Here is a 26,080-nt window from a genome sequence, read left to right on the forward strand (position 1 = left end):
AAATCTTCAAATACACGTTGGGGAACCTTCATTAGAAATAGAGTGCAGAAGATACACTCCACCACGAATCCAGAGCATTGGAAATATATATCTACGAAAGAAAATCCGGCTGATATGGTTTCGAGAGGAATTCCAGTCAGAAAATTACGCGAAGCAAAACTAGAATTTTGGTTACACGGACCGGAATGTATACGAAGAAGACAATATTATCTGCAGAGCGGCTACGAATACACTGCTGCTGCAGAACAGGAAGAGATTAAAGAACCAATAACACGATTGGTAGCAGCAACAGGAAAGGCATGCGAAGACTTAATCGCAAAATACCCGCACCATCACACTCATGACAAAACAGTAAGACACTTTGCATGGCTGTGTAGAGCCATAAACAATATGAAGAAGGTCAATAAAGACACAGGCATCAGAAACGAAAAGAGATCGGGCCCACTCACCACCACTGAATTGAATGAAGGACTAACACTCGTAGTCCGAATTATGCAAGCCACTATTTATCCAAATGAAGTAGCGGAATTACGAAAAACTGGGAAGGTGCCTACGAAAGGACCTTTCCAGCATCTCAACGCAATCGTCAGAAATGGAGTCATACATGTCACAGGGAGACTCCACAATGCAGAAATGCCCATCTCACAAAAGAATCCAATATTGATTCCCAAATCGCACCCATTTTCGAGGGTAATAATTCAAAAAATACATGAGGATAGATTTCACGCCGGAACAGATCTGGTAATAAACGAATTTCGACAAAGATTTTGGATGAGGGATCTCCGAAGGACCGTACAAGGAGTCATTCAACGATGCATCTTATGTGCCAAAGCGCGGCCCAGACGTTTACAGCAACGAATGGGACAACTGCCCTCGCCCAGGGTAAATGAATCAGTAGCGTTCACTCACACGGGAGTGGACTTATGTGGGCCATTCGAAGTATATCTCAATCAAAAATCGAAATGCAAGACCACAGCATATGCTTGCATCTTCATATGTTTTGCGACCAAAGCAGTTCACCTAGAAGTCGTCGAAGATCAGTCGACGGCAGCGTTCATATCAGCACTTCTCCGTTTCACATCAGTGAGGGGAATACCCGAGGTTATTTACTCCGACAATGGGCGGAACTTTGTCGGGGCCAGCAGAGAACTCAATCGTTTACGAAGAATATATAACAATGAAGTTTTTCAAAACAAATTAGTTGATATTGCGGCAACTCACAGAATAAGATTTTCATTCATTCCACCCCGAAGCCCCAGCTTTGGAGGACTTTGGGAAGCGAACATAAAGGTAGCCAAGCGGCTCTTTAGTGCAGCGGCCAGAGGAGCACAGCTAAACATCATGGAATTGCAGACACTGTTCTACCAAGTGGCCGCAATAATGAATTCGCGACCACTCACACCTGTTTACACGACGCCAGATTCACCGACCGCGATCACACCCGGTCATTTTTTGATAGCACGCCCAATGCTAGCCGTGCCCATCCCTACGCAGAGTGAGGATGGAAGCAATCTCACAACCAGATGGAAACGAGTACAATCGCAGCTCGAACAATTTTGGAGAAGATGGAGAGACGAGTATCTCCACCAGTTACGTGATTATGCAAAATGGACCAAGCAACAAGCCAACGTTAAGGTAGGCCAAATCGTATTGATCGGAGACGATCACCTTCCCGTAGCAAGGTGGCCTATGGGAATTGTCACACAAATACACCCTGGAGATGATGGAGTAGTCCGAGTGGCAGTAGTGCGAACCGCTACCGGAATTTACAAACGCAACGTGCGAACACTTGCTCCTCTACCAGTCGAGGAGCACACCATTCAACCCATTATAGAAGAGTATGACAACACAGCTGATAACGAACAGCAATCTCAAGCCGAAGCAATCGAACTAGAAGACGATCCCCCTCCCCAAGCACCCCAAATGATTTGGGACGGTAGACTACGCCCTCGTCCCAAAGGGGGGAGAAAATGGAAGTACACGAAATCAGATTGGGTGACGACCCTATGAAAAAATTGACAATGCAAATTTCCGCTGATAATAGCGAGACCCGAAATTCCAAACGAAGTGGTTTCACACGCTCGAGTGCTTGGGTCAGCGATTAAGACCCTCCTCGATGCAATAAAATGCGCCACAATGTAGGGAACATTACGAGTTCCAAGAAAACGCGACAATTAAAAACAAGTATAATGTTCGGCAGCGATAAGATCGAGAATACCATATCGATGCACGACGTCGCATCATATTCCATAGACGGGGCATTCATCGTGGCGATGGTGATCGCCATCATTTACTACCATTGGAGGAGAAACACGAAACGACTGCGCGAACTGGAAGGGGCGCAGCGGAGGATCCGACTCGATAGTGTGAATGCTGTATAATCAAAATAATGCGAACGCTGTATAATCAAACGCACATTTTGTGCTGACATGGAGAAACAAGAAACACCCAAGTGACCTAAGCAATGTAAAATTTAAGGAAATACAGTTCAGTCTAAAACCGACCGTGAAGGAGTTAGTACTTAGTCCGAAAGCCGTGTTGGGCCACTATGGCCCAATACTAACATCTTAATTTTAACGAACAACAATATATATATATATATATATATATATATATATATATATATGACAACCGTTTGACATAGCTGTCAACCAAAGCGTCATATCGTTAGTTCAATGACTGCCATTTTACAATATGGATTATTTTAGCGTCGCACAACGTGTTAATTTTGTTATATTATACTATATATATATATATATATATATATATATATATATATATATATATATATATATATATATATATATATATATATACATATATAATATATATATATATATATATATATATATATATATATATATATATATATATATATATATATATATATATGACAACCGTTTGACATAGCTGTCAACCAAAGCGTCATATCGTTAGTTCAATGACTGCCATTTTACAATATGGATTATTTTAGCGTCGCACAACGTGTTAATTTTGTTAAATTATACTATAAAAATGATGAAAAACCGGCAAATGTTTTTCGAGCATTATGGACTGATTTTGGTCGTCATGGAGGGCCTACAGAGCACACAATCGCTAATGTAGTGCGTAAATTCGAACAAACTGGATCCGTAGCGGATATTGTGAAACCTGTGCATCATCGTAATGTGCGTTCGGCCGAAAATATTGCTGCTGTTGCTGCCAGTGTGGAGGATGACCCGAATGTTTCGATTCCACGGCATGCTCAGCAATTGGGCTTGTCAAACACATCATTGTGGCGAATTTTGCATTTGGACTTGCACCTACATCCATATAAAGTCCAACTGGTACAAAAATTAGAGCGTGGTGACCATGGAATGCGTCGGGCATACGTCGATTGGGTGAACGAACAACAGCAGCAAAATGCTGAATTTTCGCATAAAACCCTCAAATTTTCGAAACCCTTAGTTACATCAATTAATAGCCCATAGAAGATCACAAAAACTTGTTGACATGAATATTCTGTTTGACCGTAAAAGTTGATGCATTACCACAATTAAGTTATACTAGCACAAGTTTTGTTCAGTAACTTCCTCTAAATTGAATACTAACATGCATTCTTTGTCCATTGAATCTCAATTTACTGGTCACGATAACCCATTGCCTGCACACATCCTGAACTATTCTTATCATGACGTGTGACTAGGCGTTCCAGAGAAAACGTGTGCTGATCAACGGATTTTCTAATCTCAAAAATTTATAAATCGCGTGTCACAAATGTATTGTATATTATTCATCATATATATATATATATATATATATATATATATATATATATATATATATATATATATATATATATATATATATATATATATATATATATATATATTTATGCAAGCGTAGCACGAGACCAACTGTTTATGTATTGTTGAAAATTGAAAATATAAGTCACTGGCCATCAGAATTGCAAATCGTGTGAGCACAAAATCCTGAATTACATTCTTATATATGTGTATGTTGCACCGCATTGAACATATTTGGACTTGCCATGCAACAGGTTGCATATCTCCTTGTTCAATTTAGTATTTAAAAAAAAATGTCAGTAGTTGTTGATGAATGATTTGAACCATTTTCAATAATTACTATTAGAATAATATTGGCGAACACAACAATCTGTGAATCTATAAAGTTGCAAGTTATCCATCCGTAAAAATATAGTTGTATTTTTCAGTCAATGTCAATGTCAAATAGTTTCCCAGTACACACGTCATGGTCTGTAGATGAAACAAGGTGGAATACAACATCTCTTTATTTTACCTAGTTGAACACATACGTAGTCAGCTTCTTTGTATCAGTATGACGGAGCATACTTTCTAAGGCTTATTTTGAACCTTCACTTCAAACTTTGAATAACGTCTCTTCAGATGATTGGTAACTATTCCACAGAACGGTGATTCTTCTCCTCACTTCGATGAGAGCACAATTTTCAGTAAACGCTAATTGACATGAACGCAACACAATAAACCCCCGATCACTGTTCTCTGACTATTACACTACGAGGGACTTCTTACGACGATAGATAATACTGTTGAAATATTCAAACATCTGGCGTACGATTCTTCAGGTGCACATTCCCGGGACCAAAGGTGTCAAAACTGAAACAGCTGATGTACGCTTAGTGACACGAAGCGGCAGAATCCAGAGAAGAAGGAAAAAATGAACACGTTGTAACAGCAACGAAAGTGAAAACAGAAGAGGCGAAATGATGCTACGTAACGATATCCGAAATCAGACTTATGGTGGTGCAAAATTCCTGCCACTAGTCGACTGGCTGCAAGTTACACTGGTGTGATGATGATGATAAAGATCATGTGTGGGGCGCTGCTGCCTGATTTACTGCTACTACAAACACAAAACCATCAAAAGCAACGAACCAACTTATTATACACAGAGGAGCCCCACATTGATGCAGTGAATTGAATACGCATTGTATCGTATTCGCGCATGTGTATGTAGCAGAAAACATGCGATTCACCAGAGGAATGAGATTTATAAATACGCTGTAAGAGGAGCGTAGGGTTCCACGGAAATCAGTGTTTTATTTTATTAGAAGAGGAAAACAGTGCTATGGTGCAGATGTGTACTGACATGGCATAATGTAAATTCATCGAAGCTAATCGAATGATTAGTAGTACCGGAGAGAATGTCGTCGAGCGATATATTCAATATAATTTCAGGTTGAAAAGTATATGAAGCGCGAAGCAGAACTTAAGGTGACCGTACACTGTTTGTCCGGAGATAAAATATTTGACACTTTTTAACAGATAATGTTTAGTTTGAAATTTGTTCAAACACTATTTTGTTTGCAACTCTTCAATTATCAACAGTGGCAAACAAAATCATACATCGAGAATGAAAAAAATACAATTCTCGCGTAACTTTTGAAAAGGTCCTATGTAACAAATGTAAACAAATCGAGTTAATGGATGCACGCTATTAGTTTTCAATTATTGAATGTATTACAAAAACAATCGTTCACGTATCTATCTTCTTCATCATTTTATCGCCGATACAAAAAATATCCAATGTACAGATTCGGATTTTAAGCGCTCGGTTGTTACTTCGGATGCTTCCTTCCTCCGACGCCCGAAACGTCCGAAGTAACAAAGCAGTCAAAACAATACGAAGTCATACTTCGGTCGTTTCGAGTTTTTGTTTCTTACAGGTGTTGTTACCGATTTCAGTGCAATTCAACGAGTGATAACAATAATAATCTGCCTTTAGAATGAAATGCTGTTATTTGGATTGTTGTTTAGTAGTTAGTTTCAAATCTTTATCGTGCAACGTAATATGTCCAATGCGCAAATGCGGGTAGTCAAAACGTCCAATGTAACATTTTTCGCTCCTAGTCTTCAACTTTAATCTCAAATCACGGAACAACAGTTACGATTGGTTTTTCAGAGTTATTCTTGACTGCTAGTGGTGAAAGTAGCGATAAAGATCGAAAGCTTTTAAGACAATTCGCGGAATAATGTTTGGGTCTTCAACTTCGTTTTTCTCGAGTTGACGAAAATGTTACATTGGACCTTTTCAAAAGTTACGCTAGAATTGAATTATTTAAGGTAACCTTATCATGTATCGACAGGTTCAACGAACAGACCGAAAAAATATTTTAGGCAGCTTGTTGTGTTTTGTATCGAATATATTTGATCAGTACACGTTGATCAAATTTGACACAGGTCGAAGGTTGTGCAGGCCACTGAACATTCAACAAGAGCCAAAGGTTGTACCGTTCATAACAACTCTACACGAGCTGAAGATTGTACCGCCCAGTGACCATTCTACCCTGGATTCCTCGAGTCAAGAGAGATGCACCACGATTGATATGAGGTACAGACTAGGGAGACGTCGCTGATTAATGATCAGTTGCACCCCAATAAGAAGTATCCAGTGTCGGCCACACATACAGGGTACAGGAGACTGCAACATCCCAATTATGAGAATTTTTGTAATACTAACCTTGAGCCAACCGCGAGTAATCGGTTACATATTACTAACATAGTTGTAAGACAAAAATTGTCAAAATATTGAACTCCCGGCCTCGTCAGGCTAATGCTATATGTGCCTTAATCTATATATATATATAAAAATGGAGTGATGTCTGTCTGTCTGTCTGATTCTTATAGACTCGGAAACTACTGAACCGATCGACATGAAAATTGGTATGTAGGGGTTTTTGGGGCCGGGGAAGGTTTTCGTGATATTTTGAGACCCCTCCCCCCTCTCTAAGGGGGGGCTGCCATACAAATGAAACACAAATTTCTGCATTACTCGGAAATTAACCAAGCAAACGAAACCAAAGTTGGCATGTGAAAGTTTTAGGGTGCAATAAATGTTTCTATGATGGTTAGACAGTCCTTCCCCCACTCAATGGGGGGGCTGCCATACAAATGAAACACAAATTTCTGCATTACTCGAGAATTAATCAAGCAAATGAAACCAAATTTGGCATGTGGAGGTTTTAGGATGCAATAAATGTTTCTATGGTGTTAAGATACTCCTTCCCCCTCTCTTAGAGGGGGCTGCCGTACAAATGAAACACAAATTTTTGCATTACCCGAGAATTAATCAAGCAAATTAAATCAAATTAGGCATATGGAAACTTTAGGGTGCAATGAATGTTTCTATGGTGGTTAGATACCCCTCCCCCCTCTCTTAGGGGTGGCTGCCATACAAATAAAACACAAATTTCTGCATTACTCGAGAATTAATCAAGTAAATGGGCGGGACGAAGTTTGCCGGGTTAGCTAGTAAAATATATATTTTGGAAAAAAAATTTAATCAGTCAAAAAGAATCAAATATTAGGCTTTGGCCAAACAGTGTATGAGCACCCTTTTTGAATTCAAGATCAACGAATCTTAATGAATATAGGGAGACAAACTAAGCGTATCAAAATACACCTTGATAGTGTCGCGATTGACGGTGAAGAGATTAAGGTCGTCAATGACGACTCATAACATATAAAATGAAGCCGCAGCTATCTCGTTTATAAGTATTCGTAGCATCAAACCGAACAAGCTACTAAGATGAAAAATAAACCGACATAAAACATATAAAAAATAGAAACATTTCGAACCCGAACAGCTGCTCGAATCCAAGCTTAATTCTAGTCGAAACTTTAGGATTTATTTTCACAGCTTCAAATTGAACAGTTGATGCTACAGACATAACGGTTGTATAAAAAAACAGGAAGTGGGTTATATCTATGGTATAACCGCAAGGGTGACGTAGGACTATCGTTGATTTAGAGATCATTTGTTTGAAGTTGAATCTGAATTCATTCTGAATGAATGAATATTTGGAGAACTTCGAAAACGAGAGCGTTACGTTGGAGGCACAAGGTTTTATGCATCCAATATTGGATACGGAAATATCTTACTGATGGGGAAGAATAATCTTCAGAAGCTATCCTGTTAATTGCGATTGATTGAAAAATCACAAAACCAAATGTATTTGGTCACAGTGTTACATGGATAGAAAACATTCAAATAAACTCTTTCACATGAATGTATTTTTAAATTCCCAGAGGAACTGGCAGATTATTTTCAGTAACGATTTGATATTTCCACATTTTCCTCGATACTGGAAGCCCACCAGTGGTTTATGCTAACTCGATAACCATCTGTTAATAGCACTTGATTGAAACATATTTGGTCACAGTGTTACATGGTTAGAAAACATTAAAACAAACTCTTTCACATGAATGTATTTTTAAATTCCCAGAGGAACTGGCAGATTATTTTCCGGATCTTTCTCGATGCCGAATGGCATCCAAACGGAAAGAATTCCGCGCGTGTATGTGTGTGTGTGTGTAGCGGCTGATCCGTGATCTTCCCGGGGAACCGTTTGTGGCATCACTCTCCTCCTGATGGATTCCCTTCTTGCCTAAGGTGCACAAACAGGCTCTTGGTGACACCGTTCATCAGCGCTTTCATGATAAATGAAGAGCTTCACCACAACAGCGACAACATGCTCCAATCGCTGTTCAATTAGAACTGAGTGGATTTCCGAGCGGCGCTCGCTTATATACCGATTGGTGATTTCAATAGCCTGTTTTGAAAGCAAATTTAAGACTATTGAAAATAGTTTTAGGATCAGAAAGTAACAAGTATAGAACGCGTAGACATTTTATCTTTCGAATGAAGTGTTTATCATACCATTTCGTTCAGTGGTTTAGGAGCTATTAACACTCAAAATCTCGGTCTCCGGCGTAACGCTTTCGTTTTCGAAACTTTGATTTTACACCCCGGTATAGAAATGAAAGACGTAGTCCTACGTCAAAATATAAGTGGGTTACATCTGTGATATAACCGGAAGGTAGACGTAGGACCACCACTGGATTGGTAATCATTTGTTTGAAGTTGTTATGCGTAATGATGTTCTGTTCTTGTTTTTTAGGGGCTTTAACCCGAAGGTCATTCGTCCGTTAATTTCCAATGAATGAATACTTTTCAGGGATACACATGAAATTCGACTCTTTTGAACTTGTTGGTGGTCCCGAAAAGAACCGAGGCGCCTTGATTAGGCATCCGTGTTCGAGAACACATATGCCGATTACCACAAATGCAAGTGAGTATGAAGATACTCACAGCTTGCATGTATTTGCTATTACGATTTTCCCAGGCGCCTTCGTTTTGCGTCCGTGTTTGGGACCACATATGAAGGTTACTTCATACGCAAGCGAGTAAAAAGTATCCGCAGCTTGCATGTATCTGTTATTACAATATATACGGGAGCTTTTATTTTGAGTCCGTGTTCGGGAACGCATATGTCGATCACCACGAATTCAAGCATCGCCAACGAGTTAGATTCTTATAATATCTATAGCTTGCTTTCACAACAGCTTTTGAGCTAAAGAAACAAGTTTTTGGAAATAATAAGCATATAACGCATAGACATTTTATTTTTCGAATGAAGTGGTTATCATCATAGAGATATTAGAGCTCAAAATCTTGTTCCTCAAATATAACGTTCTTGTTTTTGAAACTTTGTACTTACACCCCAGTATAGAAAAGAAAGACGTAGTCCTACGTCAAAACAATTCAAGGCATTTTATGATTGCGCTAATTCCAAGGCATGTCGAGAAAGTGTTTAGGCAAACAAACCATCAACAAATCGAAGATTGAAAACAATGCTCATTTCAGTTTTCAGTCCGATGATGAGCACGTCGTCTTCATGCGGTAAACCCGACCACACTGTCCACTCTTAGTTTTTCCAAAATCGTTGATTCATTTTTTGAGAAGCATCCATCCATACTTCATGCTCTTATGTTGTATTGGGATTCATCAATCATTGAATATTCGAAAATTTCTCATGTTTGATGTGCGTCTCATACGTTGACATCTAATTTTCATAGAGCAACCGATATTGATGGTAGAATAGAATTTGATTAAAAACTATTCATTTTTCACATGCAAGATATTTCCGGTTTTGTAACTAAAATATGTAACCCACCCATATAGTTCTACCTTGCTCAACCTTGCGGTTATCTTCTTGGATGGCACTAACGTTCCCACTGGAACTTTTGCTCTCTCAACGTAGTATTACATGCGTCATTTTTATTATTTGTACTTGGTTGAGATTTCTATATCGAATGTATTCTAGAGTGACAAGCTCTAGAAGACGCGTAAACATAGTGCAAGCCGGAAGAAATTTCTTTGACGAAGAATCCTCCGGCCAGAACGAGAATCGCACCCGAACCCCCGGCATGATTCTGTGTGACGCTGTGATTACTCGGCCACGGGAGCACAATCTATTATATACCGCAAGGTTGACGTAGGACCGTTTGGCTTAGTAATCATTTGTTTGTATTGACCGAATTATTGATTCAATGAAACAATTTCCGAATTTAATTAAATTCAACATATTTATTTTGTAAGTAAGGAGTTTAAACCAATGTTAATTCATGTCAATTCATGCATTGCGATAGACTACATTCTTCCTTGCAAGTAAATTAAATGAACCTGTCCGTTATCGTTTTACACATGATATGATATCTTAGCAATTTCTTTCATTTATCGTTAACTTACAACAAATGTTAATGGAAAAATTATCAAACGATCATTGTATTTTACATTTGCTTCTGACGTTTTTGCATCTCTCAAGTGTACGTACTTCTCGAACCGCGAATTTACATGATTTAATGAACTCTGATGAACTGATTTGGTGAACGAACAGGCACTCAGTTCCGATTTTGACATGCACATTGAACGCACATTGTTGAATTAATCTACATTATCGCAGCAAATGATTATCATCATTTTGCCAAACGGTATGCGTAGAAATTCATTGAGCTGAAGATATGGAGGTATATTTTCTAAGGTCGTCTTGAATAACCGAGCGATGTTTTTATACCCGCTTCTGTAGTCCGTGTTAGGAAAACACATTTCTGAGTGCGAAAATACGTGCGGGAACAGAATAACCCCCGGAATTGCATGAATCAATAACTTCAATTTCATTTTTTTTATACCATAGAGGCTTTAAACTTGGAAGTTCATTCACCTCTAGGATCTGTAATGACGACTTTCCCAGGCTTCTCGGTTTTGTAGTTCGTGTTGGGGAAACACATTCAAGTATGCATACCGTGCGCGTGCGTGATAATGCTTGCACCATTAAGCAATGCAAAAATTAAAAGAATTCTCAAAAAACCGGTTTGATTATTTTATTTATTCAGGAGGAAATGTTTCTGAGAGTCTTTATTCATTTATTATCACATCATCCGAATATAAGTCTTAATGAAGAAAACAGAACTAAACGTAGATTGGGAAAAGCCACCTTGAACAATAGTTAAGTAGAACTCAAAGCGGCAGAAAACCCCAATATCTTTTGAAAATAACATATAAAAAAGCATACAACAAAAATTAATAGCAATTACAACAACACTATACTAAGCATACATATTAACAGTCACACGCAGAATAGACCAAAATGGCAAATAATTCCCACGACGATCATACTCCAACGCCATCTGATGAATTGGCTCATGAAGCCCATAATTAGTGCGGTGCGAATCAACCCGCAGTAAATACTGATTCAGTTGAGGCCGAAGAGGGCAGTACAGCTGACGTCGCGACAAAACAGCAGGACAGTCAAAACTTCCAGACTGTATTTTGTGGGCGGTTTTGGCAGTAATAGCTTTGCGTTGCTGCTCAAGAGGAGCTACTCCAACAAGCAGACACAGTACAACATAAGGCGGGAAAGCATCAGGGTTTCTCCAATGCAGCATACGGCAAATTTTACGGATGAAGCGTTTTTGTATTCTTTCTAGACGAATTATCCAATAATGCGGATTCCAAATAACGCAACTTGTTTCGAGGATGAAACGAACTAAGGAGCAATAGAGAGCTCGTAATTTATTTATTCATCACCGACTTCGTCCTTGACATACAGACTGAATAATTGTTAAAAATCTAAACAATATTCTTTATCCTAATTTTAAATATGTTTTTGGACATAATCAGATCAAGTTCGTCACTGATTTTATTAAACGCACGAAGACACTGATCGAACGGATTGTTGTAGCCGTAGTTGGTTCTGTGACTGGGAAGAGACGAACTCCGGAAATGTCGAGGAGGAACATAGAACGAGATTTGCTCCAGAAGTTTAGAACAGCCAATATTGCCTCGTAGCAAGTCGAAGACGAATAAGCGCGCATATTGACCCGCCTGCTGGATAGGGTCTCCAAGTCGATCAGTTGGCAACGGTTGGAATATGGAGGAAGATCGATAGAATCATTCCATGGAAGTTGACGTAGTGCAAACCGTATGAACTTCTGTATGCGTTCAATACTATGTGTCAATGGTCACTCCCAAATCGCAGATGGATTTGACCCGAAACACCGAGAAAAGATGAGCGGTCGATTCGGAGATGCTTTTCGGTGTCCAAATTGATGATGAGGAAGGACCAATAGATGGTGTCGGTCTGCTGAAATCGTTTGAGGTATCCGGTATACAAATCAACGGCATACGAGCATCGAACGGGTACTTGCCTGTGGCGTTAGTGTGGAAGTCCCCGTCTCCATACCCAAACACAGGACCGGGACGACTGCTGGTCTGCGTAGGCTCGACTGTTATGGGCGGATTAGGGGCTTCCAAATTGCTAGAAATCGATGCGTCCCGGGATGAATGCGTCATGTTTAATGGAGTTGCTGAAGATGTCGAAACTTGTGGTATCAAAAGCGTTGTTGATATACGGTTACTCAAATAGAGAGTCTGAAACGTTTTTACGGTTGGAGGTGGTTTAACAGAGTAACGAGTCTTCGTTACTGCGCTACCGTTACTGAAACATGAAGATACATCAGACTGCGAATGTTCAGTGGCCTTTTCTAAATATATATTTTAAATATATTGTTTTATTTTCTCCTACGTGAATACCTACCTATCTACCTGAAAAATGGATTAGTTTATTGTTTACTCTTTATGAACATGTTGGGGGTTCTGAAAAGAACCTTTGGTGTTGTGTTTTTGCGTTTTTTTTATACAAACTTGATTCTTGATTTTTTTCTGAAGGCTTTGTACTTATTAAATGTTCAACGCCGGGCATCTTTCGGCGTATGCACATATCTTACAATCAAAATGATGGCTGTGATAGGGAATGCATAGGTGGCCATCAGCTCATTCACTATTCACTATATATTTCACTATTGAGCACATTACCGTACCTTAAACTGTGGTTTCGGAGACGAATGAATTGTAAGATTTGTAGTCTCCGCAAACAAAGTAAATAAAAATAAAAAAGAACTGAGGTTTTGGAGACAAACTCTACGATCTGTCGAGAAATAAACGAGTTATAAGCGTTCTGGAAAACCAACAGTAAATACAGGGACGGATGACCTTCAGATTAAAGTCTTTTAAAATAAGAACAGAGCAGCAGGAAATACATAGCTCATCATGTTGCTCCTTAGTTATTTTTCTATACAATGCAGATGTAATCAACATCAGTTATCAACCAAAGAAAGCAGTTCTTGCTACCGAGGAAATTCGTTAATGCCATCCTGCATATAATGTGTTGTAATTTGAAACCACTTTTAATTCGGAAACCATACATGGGTATGTGAAAACTGAATGATCAATTTAAAAGACCCCAACCACCAATAAGTTCAAGAACAAGCATAAACAAAATAAATCAGTTTATATTATATGTCATATCATGTCACTGTAGAATGCATTGGTATTGTTAATAACTTTTAATAACTTTTCTTTGAATGGTTTAATGGCCCTGAAAAGCGCCGTGTTTTACGGTGGCTGGTTTTGCCACCAAAGCAGTCTGTATAAACAAACTTTTTCCTTCATCTACCTGCTGCCGTTTTGCGATTACGTTTGCCACTCGCTGAAACTAGTTGTTGCCTCCGAACCGAATGTGCTTTGTTTTGTAGGCGGGTTTTCTTATTGTCGTGAGCAGCTTTGCAAGCCAACTCGAGCACTCCGGCGTCCGAAATTCTATAACCGCTATTAGGTATACTGGTGCTCCGGCACCAATCCGTTGATGCGATGTGATGTGAAACGATGCCATACAACCACACTGATTTACGGTTTGAAAGAGAATGATATATTTTTCAGCGGATCCGCGCGTTTTGTTCTTTAGCGGTACACGCTCACAGGATAGAGACAAATCGGCATACTCAGCCAAAGGGGCGAGTCCAACGAGACGAACGAATGAGCGTTAAAAGGCAGCGATGGCAAAAAAACACATTCATTACGATTTGTTCGCTCGTTGGATTCACATGCAGGCTAAAAAGGGTCCTTTTCAGGATCACAAAATTATCTTAAACTAAAGAGTTTATTGTTTTGTTATCACTCGATATTCCCATCTTGTTCGGCTAAACCTTCCTGTTTAGCGATTGCGTTTGCCACTCGCCACAGCTTTCACAGTTAGAAAATTTCTTCCCATCCAGCTTGTGACATGTTGTACAGCAAATTACATTTAATGGCACGTCGCATTACCACCACTCAGTGTCGGATTGGAGGTAATTTTAACCTGTAATTGAACATTTGCGATGACAGTGGTACAGTGTCGACTTTCAATGTGGGGTCATAATTTGGACCCCGAACTCTATGTTTACAAAAATGTCCAACTAAATATGTCGCATTACAGTTTCATGGCATTTCGTTCATTTGTTCACAAACTACAGTTGCTTGAGCATTCGTATAAAAAATGGAAAAAGAGGAATATCGTATTTTGATCAAACTTTTTTTTATGGGAAAAAGTCCTGAACAATCAATGCAGTGGTTGACGAAATGTTATTCCACTTCTGCTCCTTCGAGAACAACAGTTTATTGGTGGTATAGTGAATTTAAAATAGTCCGTGCAAGCAACGCAGATGCATCTCAAGTGCATCGACTCGTGTTGAACGATCGTAAAGTGAAGTTGTGCGAGTTAGCTGAGGCCGTGTGCATTTCAAAAGAACGAGCGGAATACATTTTGCACAACTTATTGGACATGAAAAAGCTATCCGCTCGATCATTTTTTATAATATTCGAAGGTATAAACAAGCGACTTATATAAAATAACAGCGTAGTTCTACGTCAACAATGCGGTCGTATCTTGTACACAACCTCCTATAATTGTTTTTTGAGATGCCAGTAGAACTTAAGTCCGAGTGAACATTTTATATGGGGTAACTATTGGAAATTTTGAGGTCGATTTTTCCTCATACATACATTGTTGGCAAAAAAAAAAGTAGTAAAAAAATAAAAAAAATACGGGTCTAATACTTTAGGATAGGGAACAGAACTATCACTTCTCACGAAAATCTGAGAACCACTATACCGGTTTGACATGAAATGGCTGAGATATAACCCGCCCTTTTTTAAGTTAATTTTCTTAAATTGCCAATTGCACAAAGTATTAAAATTTCATACATTTTCAAAAATTCATATCTTCATTTTGGTGAGTCCGACTAGGATTGGGCGATCTTTATAAAAATATCGATCTCGTCGAATCGATTTTCCAAGCGGCGTAGAGATCGATCCACTGATTAAATCGATAATAAAGAATCGATCTTTGCCCAATCGATCATTGAAAAATTAAAAGCTTTTTTTCGATTCATTATTATTATATATGAATGTCGCCTTTCTTCAAACAGGGAATACAAATTCCATATTTCTATTCAATTATCAAAAGTATTTTGTTTCGTTTTTCAGCATGAAGGCCACAGCCACAGGACATTTTTCTTGTGCCGTCAGACAGCCGTTTTATTGTATAAATTAATTGAAAAAGCATTATTAGAAATTCAACAACCGCCCAGAACTCAGCTGACAATGATCCCATAAAGGCCAACCGTGCCATACATCTGTTATTTAGTCGAAGCCAAATCCTGATTTTGGCGCCAGCTCTGAAAAACAACCTATGTGCTACTAGTTACAGTATATCCCCTCAGTAGCTGCCGCTAGTCCTGTCGTAGATCCAAATGTTGACATTATGTTTAAAAAAAGTTTTGTGGCCTTTGGTGAAATGAAAAAACGATGTACACCCAGTTTTTTTTACGCGTGGGATACGTACCTTGTAAAAAAAAACCCGCGTTATTTGGAAAATCAGCGTAAAAAAACGCGTTAATTCAAAAATCCGCATAAAAAACCTGGGTGTATACTGAAAAAAAAACTACAAAAAGTTTTTCTAAGATCGAAAGCAAAAAAAACGATTTTCTCGAGTACAAAAGATCGATCCAAAAAACCAGATATCGGAATGGAAAAGATCGATCTTCTATGAATCGATCCGAAACCGCCCAATCCTAAGTCCGACACAGCACAACGATAATTCGAACCTTTTTGAATTGAAAGAGTTTTCTAATAAAATTATACAAAAAATTTCGAAGTGGAGGGGGAGAGAGTGTTTGAAACATAAAAAAACATAATATTAAATTGAATTTTTGAGTAACATTTTTTGACAGTGTATTGCAAATGTTATTTGTCCTAAATCATGTCATATTTTGATCATACATCTGGATTGCAAGTTACGATTATTCGAAAGAAAGATAAATAATTTTGAACGCGTCCTTTAAAAGAACAGTTTTTATTGATCATATGATACCGCAATTTGTGTTTTCGGGTAGCTTCCATCATATGTGCCAAGTTTCAAAAGTAATCGGAGAGGATCGGGTCAGTGTTCGGTTGATTTGGTGTGGATTCGCTATCATGAATAAAGATATTATAAATAGATATCATAAAGTCGCACTGGAGTTTATAAAAATGAATCACGAGAAAACGTAAATAACCAGGAGTTGAACCACTCTCTTCCTCTTTCTCTAAATCACAATAATCAACGTAAAAGTACGCTTGGAGTTTGAAAAAATAAGTTCTAAATTCAAAGCGTAAAAATGGTATTGTATGTGAAAGATGCAATAAATGTATCCATAGCTAGTTTTTAAATTGCAACAGTATAGTGAATACATCTGGATTAATCATGCAGCTCGAATACAATATACATAAATATCAGCTGTGTTCTCGAATGATTTGAATAATTGAAAAAAAAAACTCACTCGGTCTGTGGCGATGTGCTGCTTGCTCGAGATGCGAATGTTGTCTAGCTAGTTGTTCGACCATCTCTTCCAGGTGAAGTTTCTGATCACGTTCGTGTTGCAACATCTTGGACCATTTGTGGCCCTGCGTCTGTGCTGTTTGTAGATAGTCTGAGCACGCCTGGTGATAAATTCAATAAAAAAGTGTTGAACATCGGGTTGAAATTATCGTTGAGAAGAACAACTTACATTTATCATAGCGTTGGATGATATTCGGAACAAAGTGGCCCGTTCACTGACTATTTTCGTCTTGTTTGCTAGATCATCGCCGGTTTCCAGTTCTGACAAAGCTCGCTGCAGTGCTTGACCATGTTTGGTTATTAGATCGTAGCATGTTTTTAAATTTTCTAATCTAAAGGTCAGCTCTCTCACTACAAGATTCAATTCCTCGCTCGGTATTGTGTGGGCTGCAGTGTCCTCTTCTTCCTCATCACTCTCCATTGCCCGTCTGCGAAAGATATGAAATGGTATCGATATATTTTTGTGAAACAAAAAAAAACCATCACCACTTACATTGCTTTCGCTTTAGCCAACTCCAGTGCTGTTACCCATGACTGTCGTTCAACTTCGTTGGCAGCTTTAATATGGAACGTTTGGGTTCCACCGTTTGATATCACAAATGTGCAGGAATCCACGGTATGAATTAGGGCTCCATGAAGGGATATCGTACCGCGACAGGTGTGCGACATCTCAGCTTGATTCCTACGCCAATAGTTGAATCGAGGCGCGGTTGAGGCATATGGTTGTGTGCAGAAAAACATGCGAGATGCAAGAGGGAGAACAAGAAAGAAAGCAATCATGTTGTTAGTTTTTCTCGTTCCGAAGGAAGCTATGTATTGTTGGAAAATAAACAACGGAAGGAAATAGATACGACCATGATGAAAAAGCGCCGAAATAGAACCGCCACCAAGTAGAATACCCGGCATCTCGGTACCAGACTGTGTATAAGGTTCAGGTTGATGCCATTTGGGCATGTTTTTTTTTGGTAAAAATGAGTGTGTGTGTGTGTGTGTGTGTGCATAAATAATCGAAAAGCGATTTCCGTGTGTTCCTTTGCTGTGCCATGATCCAAATGAAAATAAACCTTCAGATTAAAATGTACCGGTAGCATATGTTTGCTAGCTTTTTAGCAACCTCACCCTTCCGCTAGGAAAGGTGTATATTAGGCAATTCGTGTACATCATGCAATTCTAAGACATTTGGCATCAAAAAAAATAATTTTAAAACCCCGATTTCCGGTGATTTTACGGTTTTTAAAGAACTCAAATTTTAACCTCTGCAACACTAATAAATGAAATTCGAATGAGCTAATATTTTGCATAGGGTATATTGATATAACTATTTTTATTGGTACTTAAAACCATACGTTTCGTCTCGTATTCCGAAAAAAAACCCAGAAAAAGTCTCAGAGTAGCGATTTTTGACAAAAAAAAAATCGAGATCTACACGTTTCATGCAATTTTAAGACATTTGGCATCAAAAAAAAAAAAAAAATAATTTCGAAACCCCCAATTTCCTTTACTCTCCTTTACTTTCAAAAAACTCAAACTTTGACCGCTTTGCGCCACTCTCCCTTAAGTCCGATTGAACTGATATTTTGCATAGGGTGTTTTTTCGAGGTGGTGAACATTTTGTATAGGGTAACTTTTTGAAATTTTAGGGTTGATTTTTTCCCATACATTCATTGGCACCCTAGTGTATATATACGTTCTCACAAATCTATCATTTCTTCAACATTTCTTGTAAAATTGCCATTGATCTACTTTGTCCTTTTTCCATTTTGACACCATATAATAAAATATGTCTGTACTTTTGCAGTAAAATAGAACGTACTTCCTGGTTTATCGATGTATTGTTTATCGATACAGTTGTAAAGTGCGAAACGTGGTCCACATTACACGAGTTCGCTGCACATAACGCAACGGTCCTCCCGTGGGAAACCTTCAATTGTTTAGACACACGGACGTGGTTTTACGTTTCATGTGCTTTCACGACGATGTTGCAAACTTAGTTACAACACGATATGAGAAATTGAAGAATACGGCAGAATCAGAGTTTTTATAGCTTGAGCTTGAACTTGGGTAGACTGTACATTTCGTAGTTACTCCCAGTGATCGACCTGAACCAGCGAAATTGCACAAATAACACAACGAATGAGGCTTGGTGCGGCAGAATTAGAATTGTTATAATATTTTTTCTCGCTTTAGAAAAGCAAGATTATTATCATTCCTTATTAGTGATAAAATTTACCCCAAAAGAAACGCACATCTTTGATCTTTGAGTTTACAGTGAAGTCAGTAAAATCCAGATTTCGGTCCCCTCTCAATTCATTACAGATACCTTGAATATCATTTCAATCGCAAATATTTGCAAGGCTTCGTAGAAGGGGCAAACGCGCTTTTTAGATCGAACGAATTTCAATAAAAGGGAGGCAAATCAGTTGGGAAACATCATACCGTACTTTTGTGTGCTTATAGCAGATAAAAATATATAACGGAAATCAGGGTAGAACCGACACCGCTTTGATTTTTTCAGTTAGAAGCCATTTCTTTAAATTTTCTGATGTCCCTTGTACACACTTGTCATTTCTTACGTTTCGAATCACCCCACAGCTGCGAAAATCACTGTCGAAACAAACAACAAAACAGAACCGGTCAGCAAACAGGAGTTAGTTTGCGTAAATTTCGCAAGTGAAATTTAAGTGTTTTAGTCGAAAAATTCGATACTTTTGTGAGCTTAATTCATTTTAAATCATTGTTCAGTGTATTCTGTGAGACGGTAGGTGGTTTTATTGCTTATCGATGTAGGGGTTGTGGGGCAAAGTGGTCACCTGCTTGTTTGGTAGTATAACTATTGACTATCGACATTATCGACTATCGAGTATTGATAGCCACCTTATGTTTTATGAATTTAATGACGTTTGAATCACACTTTACTTCAGTAGAGCTGTCGCATGTCAAAATAAAAATAAAAACAGATATTACTCTCTCGATAGCCATTTGGCCGTAGTTCTGTGCGAATGTTATCTTAGGAATCTAAAGTTTTGACCGTGGAAAAAAAATGCCACTCCAACTAAAGCAAACTTCATTATGCGGAACGTTATGTGTTTCTTACGACGTTTTTGTATACATGAGAAAATTAAAATTGAGACTGGGAGGTCTTGGTAATATGTGGAAATGCTTGGGGTGCCGGTATTTACCCTGATTTATCATAGATAAATAAAGACTACAAACATCATAAAGGTCTTCGATGTGAGTAGAGAAGAATAGGATTCTCTTAAATGGCAGAAAAGAATATAGTTTTAGGGAGTTCAAACTTCAAAACGGGTAAAAAATAAAAAGCTGGATAAAATTTTACATTTGGCTGTTGCTGCTTCAAAAAAACTGAAAGGCTGGAAACTCTGGTTATAACTAGCATGTTCCTTGTATGTACTCTCTATAGTAAAGGTAGCAAAAACGTATGTACATTAGCGTGTCAATTAATGCATGGGAAAAATCGACCATAAAATTTAAAAAGGTTACCCCATACAAAATGTTATCCGCCTCGAAAAAACAGCCTATGCAAAATTTCAGCTCAATCGGACTTAAGGGAGAGTGGCGCAAAGCGGTCAAAGTTTGAGTTTATTGAAAATCGAAAAATCACCCAACGGAGGAGTAAAGGAAATCGGGTTTAAAAAAAATGATGCCAAATGTCTTAAGATGGCATGAAACTGTCATCATCAATTTTTTTGTCAAAAATCGACACTCTCGGACGGATTTTTTTTCGGAATACGACAGGAAACGTATGATTTCGGGTGCCAATAAAAATAGTTATCTCGATTTTTCATTCGGAACTTGCTACGAAATGTTGATTTGCACGATAATATACCCAATGCAAAATATTAGCTCAATCATACTTCATTTACTAGTGTCGCTGACGTTAAAATTTGAGTTTTTTTAAAACAAACTCAAACTTTGACCGCATTGCGCCACTCTCCCTTAAGTCCGATTGAGCTGAAACATTGCACAGTGTGTTTTCTCGAGGTAGTGAACATTTTGTATAGAGTAACTTTTTGTAATTTTCAGGTCAATTTTTCCCCATACATTCATTGGCACCCTAATGGACATTAACCGAAAACCCAAGTTAATGTACCTTTGCATGACGGATTATATATAATATATTTTTTATTTATATTCTTGTTGGTTTTCGAGAGATTTACGTGAGGCGTTTTATACATTTCTTCCGTGCATGATTACTCTTAAAAAGAGTTGTGAAGACATATCTTCTTATTTAAAAACTTACTGTAAACACTGTTAAATTTACTAACTAAACTAACGTAGCAGCAAGGCACATTTTCAATACAACCATCGTGTATCATTCTATCCAAGACGAACCAATGAAAAGAAGCTGGATAATGAATACTGTCTTTGCTGCGACAAATCGTCGGTTTCTGTTTTGTTAATGTGCTGAACGGGCATGCGAAGATGGCTTCGATATATTGGGTTGGGGAAAAAGAAATGTCGCAACACTTAAACATATCTTGTGTTGTACTTATCACATCGGGTCATACTATACCGAGATGAAGAATAGAAGGTGGGAAGATTCACGGGTTTTGGTTGTGTTGAACTTTGATTGTGTTAGAAGCCAGGAAGATAGGAAGTTCACATACCAGGCATACCAGTCAGTTACTCAAATGGTACAAAATTGAATGTGTCAACGAATAACGTTGAAAGAGGATATACAGAAGCTAATTACATATTTCCAAATCATATTTTTCGCATTATGAAAAAAACAGAACATATCACGAACTAAAATGTTAATTTTTTTCTTTGATTTCAGAAATAGTATTCTAATGTCTACTCTGTTTGGGTTCTAGAGCAACTTCATGGAAGTTTGACTTTTGTCAGCAATTGTAATTATTTTTTCCACAATTAGGGTGCTGAAAACTTCAGTCGTCTAAAACTAAGACGCAAGCGGAAACTTTTCGTCTCAATCTAAGTCATACGGAGTCAATTGAATTTATTTTTCAAGTTCATTTTACATGAAAAAAACTTGCAGCCTTTTTTCCCATGCACTGTCAAATGTTTATCCGTCAAATTTCTGTTTCTGTTAAAATGTCGGGCCCTTATGATTTTGAACGCTAGCATCGATTTAGGAAAAAAACTAGTTCGTTCATTTCATTTGCTTATTTTTACTTTTAGTAACAACACTTTTCCTATGTAGTGAACTATTATAAGAAAAGTATCATACATAAACAAAATCTGTGATGTCACAGATTTAAAAAAAAATCCCACCTTTCATTTTCCATCTCGATACTATACGGCTATTTAAAGACGACAATCTATGCTACAAGTGTCGTTTTGACAGTGTTGTGATAAAGCGAAAAAAGTGGTGGTCGAAGCGCGGTGAGTCGGCCCAAACCATCGCCAAGCCCGGATTGACGGTCAGGAAGGTTTTGCTGTGTGTTTGGTGGGATTGGAAGGGAATCATTCACTATAGCTGAGGTTGAGGATCGATGAAAAGTTACACCGGGTCGGTTTTCATACCGTCAGGTGGAGAGTGTTTAAGGTTAGAACAAGAGCAAGGTGGCTTCATCGTTACGCCCTTTGGGACGGGAAGTCGGAGCAACTGGCCAAACGGTGAAGGAGTACCTAATTAAACTGGACATGTTTATGTAAGCAGTCGAGAACGGCCGTGTCTGAGCAGCAGGCAATAGCCCAGAAGGAGTGGTTGAAGGCACTTGCGAAAAACATCTGTCCGGCAAAACTAACGGGTGGCACATAAGTCACGCAACGCTCTCTGAAGGAAGAAAAAATAACGATCGCGCTGCAACTATCGAGCGTTCCTAAGCGGTTCGACTTTGTATCGTTTTTTATACGAGAATAAAGATTTTGTATCGTGAGACATTTTTTATACGATTTTATTTTTGTGCAAATCGATAACGTGACTTATGCGCCACCCTGTAATCTGTTTTTCAATGTATACGTTATAAGTACCAATAATTCTTATTAAAAGCAGTAACTATAGCATTCCAACAGCCTCGTATTTTTCCTTTTTAGCATTATATCCGTCTATATGAGTATATAAAGCATTTGTTCAATGTTCTATATGTGGATATTCTGATATTCGAAAAGTGAAGAATTGCGAGAGTCGGTGTCAGTCGATCGACTCGGATTTTTGTCAATCCGTAGAGATACAGCCAGATCTTTGCTGGTAGCTGATGGTTTGAAAGACGCATCTGATCTGAATGCGGAAAATGAAGGAAAATAATTTTTTGTAAACAAATGATAGCATTTTCGTTTATTGTTTACCGTTTAGAAGATTAAATTAATAAGATTTAATAAAAATGTCAAAAGTAGTAATTATATTGTTGTATGTTTAGGACTTTTATTTTGTCAAACTTTTCCCCAGAGGCCATTGCTGTTAACGGATTGAATTGAATTGAACGGATAGAAGATACCGGCAGAAATGGTTAACACGTTGAGCCCAGCATCGGTCCCTAGGGGACGACGTTGAGCTTTTTGGTAGGAAAGTGCTGACTGACAGTTACAAAATAATAAAATAAAAATATATACGGTTTATTTTCGAATGTTTTACAAAATGTGACTACTTTCTAGTCGAATTTCTGACTGTTTTCTATTTATACAATAAGTATCTTTGGGAACTGGGACCGATACTCTTGATGCGCGTTGAATGGAAAGCGCAGCAAGAAAAAAATGGGGCTCAACGTGTTGAAGCGCAATTTGGCTTTAACAGACAAATTACTCTTACGAATTCATTGAACTTTTTTTTTGAAGATTTTCATTTGTAAAAATTGCAATAACGATAAGATCAAAGTACCATAATCATGGTATCAAATTTGCGAAATTTGTGAGGCTCTTTCTTAGAGCAAAAAAAGCTCTAGGCTGGTTGTAAAAACGTTAGATAAGCAGCAAACAGAGGAGCTTTTAAGTGCAACTTGCAGTGCAGCACTTTCTGTGATTTATTCAATAACTTTGCAGTAGCTGTCGCTTTGCTACTTCAATCTAAATCTAAATAATCTGGGGGTTAATAGGAACGTGTTAATATAGTGGTATTCAAGCAAAATGAAAGCGCCCATCACCAATCTGCATTATTATAGAAATCAGAAACACCTCCACCATCGGTTAGCTGGTATGTTTGTGCTGTTAGTATTATAGTGAGGATGGGCTTCATGATATTATTTAATGTGGCAGCAGTGTGGTTCCAATAGTTTATGATTATACGATTACTTTTTGATTTTCTTTTTATCTTTTTTCAGTTCAGACACGGTAGTCTGTCTAGTGGGCGAGTGAGGCGCTCGAATACATTGCATCATGGATCCTTTGCTCCTGAAAATTGGTTAATGCTAGGTTTATCAATTAGATAATAGAGGATTTAGGCGGGAGAAGTGTATGCAAAGGTACGCTAGGTAATTTAAACAAAAATTGCTCGATTGTTTTCCGTTGTTGCTCTATAATGAAATGTATGATTTTATCATGTGTCAAATTGAGTCATTAGTGGCGATTCAATTATTCCATTCAAGGATATCTCGTAATAGCGTAAGCGAAAATAATCTTAGCGACGCTAATGAGTATTGGACTAATATAATATTATAGGAATGAGGGAAAATTGTCATTCGGAAACAAGAAATATGATACAGAAGCGGTGTGACACGATTATTATCATACGGTAGAGTACGGCGAAAGTAAAAACGTTTGTGTCTGGCTATATAACAGCGTTAGGTTCATAGAACGAACTTTCACGACGCGTGTGGAGAAGAGGAGTCTGCGCAGTATTCACGGACATTGCGACAGAACCAAATAAACAAACCAGACGAGCCCTGAATTGATGCAAGGTTGAGACGAAAAGGAAAAGTTTTTTTTTCTGTATGCATTGTTTTCTATTCGTGATCATTATTATTAACGAGTTGTACTTCGTAGAATTTCGAGCTCATTCAAACGATTTATCTTGAAAACTGCGGGGAATAAAAACACAGGTATTTCTGAATAAATACTCGATCGGTGTGAAATCTGATGTTTTCTTAAGGTTATAATCTTTTAGGCTCCTTAACACGTTGATTTTATAGCGACTCTGTGGAAATTTTTAAATGTTTCTTATCGTAGTGGTATTTTTGTTCGAAAGGGAATGCTTATAAGCTTATATGCTTATTTTAGTTACCTTTATTATCATATATTATACTGTCAGTTACCGGTGACTGACGTAGCCTGAGCGAAAACTCGGTGTCAGTCACCGGTGACTGACGTGGCAGTCAACGTGTTAATAAATAATGAAAATGATGATACAATTTTTTGTATAAATTACATACCGCCTCAACAGTAGTCTTTTCCGTCTGAACGATTGCGAAAATCTCAATTTTTTGACAAATAAATGGTGAGTCGATAATTATTACACTTTCTAAATTGCAAAATCCTGGGTTATTGAGCCTCGGTAACACTGATGCATAAATTCGGACAAACATGCAGAAAAACAAGAGAGCGGTGATTGCTCGATTTAAGCAGAGTCAGGACACAAAAATAAGACAAAAAAAAGTCGAAAGACAGGAAAAGAGGAGGAAGTGAAAAAACTGAGAAAAAAGTACCAGAAACGACTATTCTGAAATTTAACCGACATATGCAAGCTGGGATAAATACATTTACTAAACTACTTTAAAAATTTGGTTTTATTTCAATAACTTTAGCCGATTTATCAATTAATCTAAAGTGCCGCAATAATTATCGACTGATGAATTCTGTTTTCTATGGGAAAAACATCAAATTTCTTTATGGTATGGTATGGCATTTGTATGTATGGTATGGTATGGCAACTTTATCATCATGTGTGTGTCGCCTATCATTACATGATTTGTGGTTTTGTCATCATTCGATATGATATTTTAACGGTCTTACTGTATGGAATAAAAAGTAAAACTTGAGAGCCAATAGTTTTATTCGTAACGAATTGATGCTTTCCGAAATCTGATGTGTTTCAAACTTTTTCGTGGTATATAGTACGAAAAATCTACTCAGATCCATTTTTGTCATGTA

The 26,080-nt window shown here is 37.9% G+C and overlaps 1 protein-coding gene across 3 annotated transcripts in view; it reads right to left on the reverse strand.

Moving 5' to 3' along the window:
- LOC129767271 (oxysterol-binding protein 1) overlaps positions 1-26,080 on the reverse strand; it is a 75,509-nt gene that overhangs the window by 26,284 nt on the left and 23,145 nt on the right. For 2 of the 3 annotated variants that reach the window (XM_055767976.1, XM_055767977.1), the window contains 3 exons: positions 17,571-17,759; positions 17,247-17,505; positions 17,019-17,178 (listed from right to left, as the gene is read on the reverse strand). In XM_055767976.1, the coding sequence (XP_055623951.1) occupies positions 17,019-17,178; positions 17,247-17,505; positions 17,571-17,759 (608 nt within the window). Of the gene's footprint in view, positions 1-17,018; positions 17,179-17,246; positions 17,506-17,570; positions 17,760-24,286; positions 24,386-26,080 lie in introns of all 3 variants that reach the window. The other variant, XM_055767975.1, reaches the window with a different exon arrangement.

Source organism: Toxorhynchites rutilus, chromosome 2 (assembly GCF_029784135.1).
Source record: "Toxorhynchites rutilus septentrionalis strain SRP chromosome 2, ASM2978413v1, whole genome shotgun sequence".
Taxonomy (NCBI): domain Eukaryota; kingdom Metazoa; phylum Arthropoda; class Insecta; order Diptera; family Culicidae; genus Toxorhynchites; species Toxorhynchites rutilus.